An 11,525-nucleotide genomic window follows, 5' to 3' on the forward strand; every position below is an offset into this window, starting at 1 on the left:
AAATAGTGACACTGTCTAGTTTCTTGCGTGGGGATTTATCTGACGTAATCGGTCCTTAAAACAGAGGTTGTTCGAGCTATCGGGACATTGTGCCATGTTATTGATACTAGTGTTGAATGATAAAATTATGTCTCTTACACGTGTGCCTTGCTAAGTGACTAAGTCTCACATGATTTCAACAAATTAGATACCACTGTACGGGTTATTGTGATACTTTTTACCTTTTATTTTTTTATTTGAGCGAGGTATTTGTATTAGATAACGAAATCTTCCGTGTTAAATAATTCCGTATGAAATACATGTAGCTTAATCGAAACAAGGAAGTCGTTAGTATATATATACCACACGATAATCTACCGATTTGTTTTAGAACTTTCCCTGATTTAAAAGCTAAAATAAAGATGATTATTAATTAAAAAATCATTTTAAAATGCTCTAGTGGAGGACAAAAACTTCTTTATTGTTGATGATTAGGTTTTCTTCATATTTTGAAAATTAGAAGAAAGGACAGTTTTATTATAGGTATTCGGATCATATTAACGGTAAGAAAATAATTTTGTATTATATTATGATTTTATTATACGTTATATTGTTGATATTATTTGTCTGTAATTATATCTTTAATGGATGTGCTATTTCTAAGTTGTAACAGTTCGGAAAATAATAAACAACTGTTTAAAATATAACGCTACCAGTGATAAAAATAGTTTTCAGAAAAAATCGTCTGTAATTTCCGAAGGTTATACCATATACCAGGAAGTGTCGACTATGTTTGTATTTTAAAAAGTAAATATTGTATTATTCTCACTATTTCATATATAAAGATACAAGGATGTACCAACATGGCAAATAGAAAATAACTGATAAAATGTATCAAGCTTTTTAGAAGGTTAAACTTCCTGTACTTTCATAAGTAATGGAATTTCCAGTTCTAACAATAGAACTTATAGTTATACTACTTCATACTAATAATATTGCTCGTTTTATTTGTAATGTTTAACATAAGGTAATACAAGACGGTAAGTCAGTTTTTACCTTTTATTCCCTGTAAAAGTTAAATGTCTATAGAGGTCTAATTGTCAAGACCTTGTCAGAATTAAATGAAACAAAAATATTACTTATATTAATTAGACAGCTAATTAAGTCTATAAGACTTTAAATTAAATAATTATTTAATGTTTTATATATTTCTATAGTTTTTGCTGTATTTTATGTAATAAATGTAATGAAGATATTAAATTTTGTGTTTATTCGTCACATGAATATAATTCTGTGATCTTCGTTCAATCAGCTTTGCAATTTGACTTCGCAATGATCTTTAACTTATCAAATAGATAAAAACATAAAAAGAAGGAAATAAAACACAAAAAAGGAGGACATTTTTAATTAATAAATATATCTTAGCTTATTTCCAGCAAATTAATGTACTCGTCTAAAATATTGATTGTACATTAACACATTTTATGTTTTGACTTTGGTGATATTTTTTATCATAATCGTACATTAAAGATAACGCCAAATTTTACATTTTTCACAAAAAGCGATCACAACTCATTTTGATAGGAGTGTTAATGTATAGTAATATATAACTAAATTACAAACATAGTCACGCTGTATCAGTATTAATGAGAACACGAGACCTGATAAACCAATATTTACACTGTCCGTCTGTCCGTACATACAGATAACATGTGTCACACAGACAGACGACCTTGTATCAATAAACAACAGTTTAGATAATGCAAAAGTGGTGTAAACATTATATAAAAGTTTTGCCGTTATGATAGCTAGCCTTGTTAATTCAATCTAGATTTGATATAGAACAATGTATAAATTAACATATATCATCTTCGTAAATAAATGAAAAGCTGTTTATATATACATAAAAATGTATCCTAGTTGTGTTACGGATATAAGAACATATAAATTTGAGAACAGATTTTGAAAACTGTGTGAGTATTCTAGAGTTATATTAAACCGCGATAATCGTTTTCTGTGACTTATAAAGGAGTGGCCTATTTCATTAAGGGTTGAGACAGGCGGACGGACTGAAAACAATAGCACACAATCATAATGTATATACATTCACATATATAATGTCTGAAATTAAAACTGTTTTTAAAAAATGAACATGATTAGTATTGTTTACATCACTTTTACTTTCAATTATTAGAAACTGTTAACCACACGTTTCTATTTTCGGAAAATAATTTATAACATGTAGAAGTTTTGAGAGTAGACAAAAGTTATTGTAACCTTTAACCTTATCCATGCTGAAACAGGCCAGCATCCGTTCAGTCTGACCTATATAGGCTCTATGCTGTAGGTAATTCTTTTTTTTAGCTTGACTTTTCGAATACCTTCAAGGTGAAATATGAAATCTGACTTATAATTTGTTCAAGAAAATTATATTTCTAGAGATATTACTCACTACAATATACTTCCTCTTATGCGTTTAACTTTAGAAATAAAGAAAAGTCGAGCGCGACCCAGCTTGACGATGGCTCTTGCTTTATCTTCATATTATTTTTTTTCCCAAATTTAAAGTAGAGCACATCCATAACATTAATTCCGCCGGTGTAACGCTGAAAAGATGCTCCCAAAGAATCATGGTCCCCGGTTTATATCTTTTAATGAATATTGACTCCCCGGTCATAATATTATAAAATTCAAGCAATTAGACATCCATATCAGATGAATGAAACGACTCTTGTGACTAATGGAGGCCCATTTTAAATTATGACCCTCCCGTATTTTAACATGTTTAAAGAAAAAAAAACCTGTCATCATATACGAGAAGTTCTAAGATTATATGATGAAAGAAAGTAGAAACATAAAAAAAATCTTTTCAAGTTAAATCATGACTAAATTTCAAGTTTGATAAATAGGATATTGAATGAGCGTAAGCTTAATACTGAATTTATTGAACGAGTTGAATAAAATTATATTATGCGAGACTTTTAATCAGATTGCCGAGTGTTTTGATGTTCTTTCTCTTTTGTATCATAGTCAAACATAAAAACACGTTCCCTTTTGTCACAATATGAAACCCCGGAGAGAACGAGCATCTAAATATGATATTTCTGTCGCTTTCCCTTTCTATGCCGTCACAATAAGTAAACCCCAGCAAAAATGAGCCAATCAATGGGCATGCTCTGGAGTGCGGGTAACTTATACTGCACTGCACTGTGCATGTATATGTATACGATTTAACGCTGACACATTTTCAACAGAAAGGTCCCCAAACTATGATACAAAATATGTATATCACTCTTGGCGCTTTCCTAGTCCGTTTGTGGCGGTATGTACAAATTGCCATCAATGAATAGTTTATCATACCGCAGTGCAACTTTCTTCTTGTCATTTTTTGCTTTCCTTAGTATCGGTCCGAGTGCTTTCCGTTTATCTGCTATATCTTTGGGGAAATGTTGACTTACCCCAACAGAATTGTACTTTGTGAGATTTTTGCACGATTTTCTCACAGTTTCACGCTTCTCAAAACTACTATATCGTACAACAATGGGGCGTATCTTGTCCGATTTATATCTTTCCATCCTTTCTGTTTTGTCATCGTGATATTTTCTGCATTTTCTATTTTCATGTCTTCTTCCATTATTGTCAATCTTTTTTTCTTTACACTGTTCATTTGTTTCGGATTCTTCATCATTCATCCGAAAAAAAATAGAAGATTATTTTTAGGTCAGGCACATCTCATCTCATTAACGAGATCCTCACATTCAATACGCTGAGTTTCTATTTGGGACAATTTGGTTTTTAAAGAAACGATCTCGTCCCTGCTTTCTTTTGATTTCATCTACGGTATTGCTTTCAAACTGTTGGCTACTCTTATGTTATCATACCTTCCCATTTACTGTCTTTTATTTTGACTCTCAACGGTCTAATATTTAACTATTTACGTATAAAACCTTAATATACATGTATATATAGGCAAAGTTTGTGTCCGCTTGTGTTATCAACACAACTATTGACAATAAACAGCAACGAAAATAGTGATATTAAACCTAGCTTTTATGTTAGTTACAAATATGAAAATTTAACGTAAACGAATATTACTTAACTAGTGTAATAACACCGTGTAATAACATAATCACCAGCATCTTCATTTTTTTCTAGTTTACAGAATAAATTACAGTACAGACGACAGTTTTGTTATTGACACTTATATTATGGAAGCAGACGACCGGGATGATTGTGGTACATCCTGCTGCAGTCTTACATTTGGTTCCATCTTCTGCTGCAGACCAATGAGGAAAAACACCAGAATTAAAATATTATGGGCATGGTTACTGTTGTTGGCAGTAACGTCAGCTGTTGTTTTAGGTTGTGTTGTTTATTCTCCGTTCAAATTATTAGCCACACCAACTGATATGATTCCTATTCAAAATCATGTACACTTTTTATTCTGCGAAGAAGTGAATATTATTTCACCGGGATTACGATTTAACGGTTATATTATGTCTGGCACTTTAGAGATAGATGATTCTAAATCACAACAGTACTCACAAAAAACTGCTTTATTCATTAAGGAAAGGGTGTACGAATATTTTGCATTTTATTTCCTCGAGAGGTCAAAAATAGCTTTAAAACATTGTTCGGAGGATTTTCTGACATTTACTGTTATTATAGGAAAAGACAACTTTGAAATATGGAAAAAATATCAATATTGTGACAACTGTTATTTCGATAAACGTTTTCTGTTCGCAGCAGGTAGTTGTGTTAATGAAGAAGCGTATAGTGACTTTGTTTTGGAAACAATTGTTGCAGACGAATATTTTATTATCTATTCAAATGACAATTTCCAAGACGTTTGGGTTGACATCAATATTGAACTTGACCGTGCTATGTACAACTTTCAGAATTCCACGACGGTTTGCACGGATTCCATTCAGTGTGATATCATCTTAGATGGTCCAGAGGAAACTCCTTTGATTTGGGTAATGGATTATAACTATAATCTTGGACAATATAATCATCCTCAATTTTCTATCAAATGCGTCCCTAGAATATGGGCATATTTATTATTGCACGGCTTCCCAGTTTTATTTATCGGAATATGTTTAAGTATGATAATAAAGAAAAGTTGCAGAAATCCGGATACAAATAACTTGAATATTCAAAACGAAAGGACACCATTGCTATATAACAGCGCAGTCTTACCACCAAGTTATTCTACTGTATTCCGAGAACCACCAAAATATGAGGATGTTATGAGGACGTGTGCACCACCGCCATATTGTCAAGTACTTGCTGGTAGTCTTGAAACAGTTGACATTACACATGATTTAAATGAAAATGTTTCATCTGACAATATACAAGCTGTTCAAGTAGAACATACACACGTTCATGATATAGAAGTATGAATAACATAAACAATGGTAATACTTATTTTAAATAGAAAATGCATTACATTTAGAAACATGTTTTAAAGATATGCATTTAGTGGTCTACAAAATATGGAAACTATTTTAAGATTAATAATCAGTGAAACGATATGATTTGTTTGTTTTGTTTAGTTTTAATGTGTTTTACAATTACATGTTAATACAAGAAATATATAAGACGGAAAAACAACATGAAATAGCTATAGTCGGCTTTATAATATGAAGGACTTTCTTAACTTTTCAAAGTATAATTTTTTCAGTGAAAAATCAAATAATATTTGACTTATTTATTAAATTGCTTTGAAATCTTTGAATTTCGTACCAATTGAAGCTACATCTATTAATTATGAAAATTACAAAAGTTATTTTTACATGACAAAATTGAATGGCGACAATGGTATTAAGTATGCATGAATAGTGAAAATGAACACAACAATTTCATTTGAAGTCATTATATTTGATAATGCACTTTGTAAACTTAATATGAAAAAGTAAACTGGCATGGGCATAATGTCACTTTGGGGTTGAGTAAGCCACTAGTTTTGTTTGGATCGTCAGACCAAACAAATTATGGTAGTGAAATTTCAGACCCTGATATGCTTATTTGCAAAATCCGAAAGTAGTCCATCACGAATTCCTCGAAGCGGTTACTTCCCTTTATAAGTACACTAACGCCGAAAAATTAAGGGGAGATCACTGCGTAAAGATTGTCAAATGACAGGCGCATTAATTTTCAAACCTCTGAGGGAAGAAAAAATAGTTCCCGATTGATCGAAGATTTCTAATATTGTGTAATTCTTTAACATTTCCGCAAATTACCGGTAATAGATTCAAATAATTTTGTTACGCGGATGAATATCATTTTAATCAATGAAAATTGCTCGGCTATTTCCGTAAAGCTTCGGATTATTGTGATCGCCTAAATGAACATTTGTTATTTAGACTTTCTGAAAAATAAAGTAAGGATGTTGACTCTAGGACAGGGACATGATTATTTACATCAGTGTTAAACAACAGGTTTACCGTGAACAAAATATCTCGAAATTAATAATGATTACAAACCCTAATTTAGAATAATATGGTTTGCTTCAGGCTGATTTGTTTTAACTTAAATTCCCCGTGGTCCAGGGGTTACACGCTCGCTTGAATATCAGTGTTGCAATTAGCCTTGTTGCCAATTTACTACAGTTAAAACACTGGAAACAGCATTGGTGGCACTATACAAAAACAAATTGGTTTATAATCTCACAACCTTCACCTTTCTGACATCCAGAGACCCAAACAAATTCAGCGCCTTCTGTGTTTTGATTTATGCCGTTGTCAAAATGTTTTAATTATGTTGGTGAGAGTATGGGAAAGGTCTAATTACTGATGTATGGCAGATAATACTTATGCAAATATGACACATCTAGATTTGAGTGATATTCTATTAATTAAATGCCCATGCCGAGAAGTCAGTATCAGAACGTGTCACGTAATGCCAAAAAGTCATCCTAATAGTGTTTTGCCAAAAAGCCTCAGTTTAATTTAACTGCAAAGTCAAAGCCAAAAATGTAACAATTCCAGATACAATATTTAGTTCATTATCATAAATTTAGATAGAAATTCATTCAAATAACACTAATACTGCATTTTATTTATGACAATGTATCGGGTATCAGATGAACTTAAAAATGACATTTAAGATACTTGAATAATGACATCAAATCTAAATGGTTAGAAATACTTTATGTCAAAAATAAATATAATCAATATCAATAATCAACAAAGTACGGAAACGGACCCCCCCCCTTATATTTATCAAAATGAAGACAATATCAGTAATCTACGTACTAAGTCTATCAGATATTTATGAAATTCATTTATAACTCCCACATGAAAGTAAAATTATATTTCTTGAAACGGTGAAAGTCAGGCCTTTTAAGTGTTAATTTTCATTTGTGCTAATTTAAGTAAAATTCCACTTCGTATTATTTAAAATTTGCAAAATATAATCATTGGATATTACAGTTATATATATTAAATATATGTTAAATAAAGTATTATAGGTAAGAAAGCTATATGTCTCCAAATATAATTAACAATGTGTACTGTTGTGTACAATACTGAATTGTATAGGACGTGTTCACGGCTGTCAGATCTATATTGGACCCAAATGTAACGCATTTACAAATGTTGCAGTTATATAGTTCTCAGTAATTGGCAGATTGTATAATTGGCTGTTTTCAATATCATGGTGCCTGTACCACGTGACTTTTTGAGATATGCAAGAGGCAAAAATCAATACAAAAACGGTCCAGAATTTTTGGACATGATAACCTTCTAAATAAAAATTCAATGAATGTGTTGATCACTAGAATGAGCATGCTCTACATTTAATTCTATAAAAACGAAATATTCAAAAATGAATTAAAATTTTGCTCGTTATTTGTATTATGCTTATCACAAAAGTCACGTTGTAAAGCAACCGTGAATATGTTCAGATGCCTTTCTTATTGTGCTCATTTGTATTTTACTTACTGTTATGTTTAGGTAGACAATTGAGCAACATCTAAGCACTGTCAACTACGTTTCTGTGAAGCTTAATTATTAACAAAATGTGTAGCTATTTATGCTCAAGGTTTCTGGAGCAAACCAGTACTGAACAAAAATCAAAAGATTGTTTCTACTGTTTTAAGTTTTCAAATAAAAGTGGACCTTACTATAACAAGCCATGATTTGACTGAAAATGAATAAGCATTGCCTTACTTGGCAAGATATCAAATTATATACATGGCTTCATACATATCATAGCCAGATGGATTGATGGCATGGTTAGAGAGTTTGCAGTCTAGCTATAATAAGTACTTTCCACCACAATATATTCAGTGATAACTTGAAGCCATTCAGTCAAGATTTTTACTTTAGCAAGGGGGCAGACACAGACATTACTTTAAATAAAAGATTTTATGTAGAAACACTAAAATTAATTTACTAAAGTTCCTGGAGTCAACCAGTACTTTGCAATGTGTGTGACATTTTTACTCAAAGTTCCTGGAGCAAACCAGTACTGAGCAATGTGTGTAATGATTCTATCTCAAGGTTCCTCTGACCAATGTGTGTAACCATTCTCACTCAATGTTCCTGGAGTTAACCAGTACCAGGGTTGCCAGCACCATAGATAATAAAATTCCCTGACTTTTCCCTGACCAAATTAGGTTTTACACTGACCAAAACTACTGAACTTTAATGGCCTCTACCTCCCCTACAGCCGTCCAATCCACCCATTAGTTGTTTTTTTTTTCAATTCTTTTAACAATATGGTATTACATTATTCAACAATAAAACATGCTGTATACATCTCAACAAATTTTGGTAGTTTTGTGTTCAATAAAATATTAAACTATGCACAATAAGCATACAAATCTAACAAGATTTAACCAGTACTTCTAATAATATTGACAAAAATTAAATAATAATGTATGTTTTAGCTTTTGATAGGTACTTTCCACCACAATATATTCAGTGATAACTTGAAGCCATTCAGTCAATACTTTTACATAAGCAAGGGGACAGATGCAGACATTACTTTTAACAAAAGATTTTATGTAGAAACACTTAAATTAATTTACAAAACAAGAGACATGTAAACATGGCCATCCCCCACCAAATGTGTTTGCTCATTGGAAGAATGTATATGTAGTAGAGCAAAATAATTTAATTTTAAGATGTCTTGTGGTAATGAAAACTGATGGCTGAAGTAATTACAGATTTTCATGAAACTGATGTGAATACAAAGGCTGAAAAAAATAGAGGGCAATAACTGAAAAGTAATGCAGGGTAGGTTATCATTCTTGCGTGCTGCACTCCTCCTCAATGAGATCTATCCACCTATGAAGTTTCAAGCTGATACCTCTAACACTTTTTGAGATATGCTCCGGACCTAAAGAATAAAAAATAACAATGGGCAATAACTCAAAAATTATAAAGGGTAGAGTTATCATTCTTGCACACAGTATTCCTCCTCAATAAGATAAATCCTATGAAGTTTCATGTTGATATCTCAAAGACTTTTTAATCAGGTGATAAATTAAGTATGAAAAATAACAAAGGGCAATAACTCAAAAATTATGAAGGGTAGAGTTATCATTCTTGTGCACTGCACACCTCCTGAGTAAGATCCATCCACAAAAATTGAGTATGGAAAATAACAAAGGGCAATAACTGTAAAATAATGCAAGGTAGGTTATCATTCTTGTGTGCTGCACTCCTCCTTAATGAGATCTATGTACCTCTGAAGTTTCAAGTTGACACCTTAACACTTTGTGAGATATGCTCTGGACAAAAAAGTATGAGAAATAAACAAGAGCACCTCTAGGCGGAGCATTATCTGCCCGAAAGTGTTTTTCTTTCTCTAGTAAGTATGAAGTATTTGTAAGACATGGGAATTAAATAAAGTATTACAGTAGAAACTCTGAAAACCGGACCCTCTGAAAACCGGAATCCTCTGAAAACCGAACCATTTTAAAAGTCCCGTATTTTCTCCTTATATGTCCATTGAAAAAAACTCTCTGAATAACGGAACCTCTGAATTCTGAAAACCGGACTGTTTTCTATGGTTTCTAATGCTAAACATGCATTTAAAAATCATCTGAAAACCGGACATCAATTTTAAGTGTCATGCACCTTCTGTGTATTTTAATGTAGATTAAAACAAAATCTCAACTAGTGACATGTTCAATTACCAATTAAGGATCACCTCATTTTATCTATGCAGGTGTGAAAACACTTGTCAGTGTGTGGTTGTTTCTTATTGGCAATTAAATTAAAGCTTTTTCATCCTGTATATGATTGATTTTTCAAATTGTATAAATTTGTTGGTTTTCTTTTAATATAAAATATCTAGAAAAATTGGGACACTTTTGTTAAATGACTCCTGTTTTGATTAAAGTATTGACCTTGAAGTTATCTTTGTTTGGATATTAATTATATGCAAAACTAGTAACACTTACATATTTCAAAAGCCAATTAAAAAGATATTTTTCAGACAATGTGTTGTTTTAATTTCTGATTTTCAGAATTATATTCATGGATTTGCATTATAAAATTAATTAAGACATTTATTGCAAAAAGGAATTAAAATATGACTTAGACATAAGGGTTGAATAGTAAATACAAAATGATTGAACAAAGTCATTGTTCAAAAAAATCATAATTATCAATGAATGCATAAAACCTCTGAAACCGAAAACCAGACTTTTGGTCAGTCCGGACAGGGACCGGTTTTCAGAGTTTTTACTGTACCTCCTTCAAATAGCAAACCTCCTATGAAGACTGAATATTTAGGGACAAATGGAACTTAGGTTATGCTCCGGAAATTGTTTTCAGTTTTAAGGTAATAGTGACCTTGAACTTTGACCTTGTGACCCCAAAACCAATAGGGGTGTTCTACCCAATATGGACAATCATCCTATGAAGTTTGAACACTGTGGGCCAAATGGAACTTAAGTTATGCTCTGTAAACTGTTTTCAGTGTTAAGGTTATAGTGACCATGACCTTTGACCTTGTGACACCAAAATCAATAGGGGTCCTCTACCCAATACGGACAATCATCCTTTGAAGTTTGAATATTGTGGGCCAAATAAAACTTGAGTTATGTTCCAGAAACTGTTTTCAGTTTTAAGGTGATAGTGACCTTGACCTTGTGACCCCAAAATCAATAGGGGTCTTCTACCCAATATGGACAATCATCCTATGAAGTTTTAATATTGTGGGCTAATTGGAACTTAAGTTATGCTCCGGAAACCAAATTGCTAATGGACGGATGGATGGACATACAGACGGATGCCAGGGGGTATAACATAATTCTTTCAGGCATATAAAAAGGGTGATAACTCAAAAATTATGAAGGGTAGAGCTATCATTCTTGTGCACTGCACACCTGAGTGAGATCTATCCACCTATGAATTTTCATGTTGATATCTCAAAGGCTTTTTCAGTTTTGTTCTGGACAAAAATTAAGTTTATAAAAAACAAAAGCACAATAACTGAAAAATTATGCAGTGAAGAGTTATCATTCTTGATCACCGGACTCCTCTTCAAGATGATCTATCTACGAAGTTTCAAGTTGATACATCTAACAT

General features: G+C 32.0%; 1 protein-coding gene across 3 annotated transcripts; it reads left to right on the forward strand.

The window, feature by feature from the left end:
* Window positions 1-289: 289 nt before the first annotated feature.
* LOC132749005 (uncharacterized) lies at window positions 290-5,513 on the forward strand. Of its 3 annotated transcripts, none has more exons than XM_060738668.1 (2): window positions 290-542; window positions 4,135-5,513. In XM_060738668.1, the coding sequence occupies exon 2, from the start codon at window positions 4,188-4,190 to the stop codon at window positions 5,379-5,381; it is 1,194 nt and encodes a 397-aa protein (XP_060594651.1). In that variant the 5' UTR covers window positions 290-542; window positions 4,135-4,187; the 3' UTR covers window positions 5,382-5,513. The 3 variants fall into 3 exon arrangements, with proteins under 3 accessions (XP_060594651.1, XP_060594652.1, XP_060594650.1); XM_060738669.1 differs by lacking the exon at window positions 290-542 and adding an exon at window positions 823-1,019; XM_060738667.1 differs by lacking the exon at window positions 290-542 and adding an exon at window positions 1,787-1,952.
* Window positions 5,514-11,525: the final 6,012 nt, after the last annotated feature.

This window comes from Ruditapes philippinarum, unplaced genomic scaffold (assembly GCF_026571515.1).
Source record: "Ruditapes philippinarum isolate M1 unplaced genomic scaffold, ASM2657151v2 ctg2139_1_1_1_1, whole genome shotgun sequence".
NCBI lineage: Eukaryota > Metazoa > Mollusca > Bivalvia > Venerida > Veneridae > Ruditapes > Ruditapes philippinarum.

Bases quoted from the DNA above. Each gene is read 5' to 3' on its own strand.
- LOC132749005 (XM_060738668.1), top strand. From the start codon at position 4,188: ATGGAAGCAGACGACCGGGATGATTGTGGTACATCCTGCTGCAGTCTT.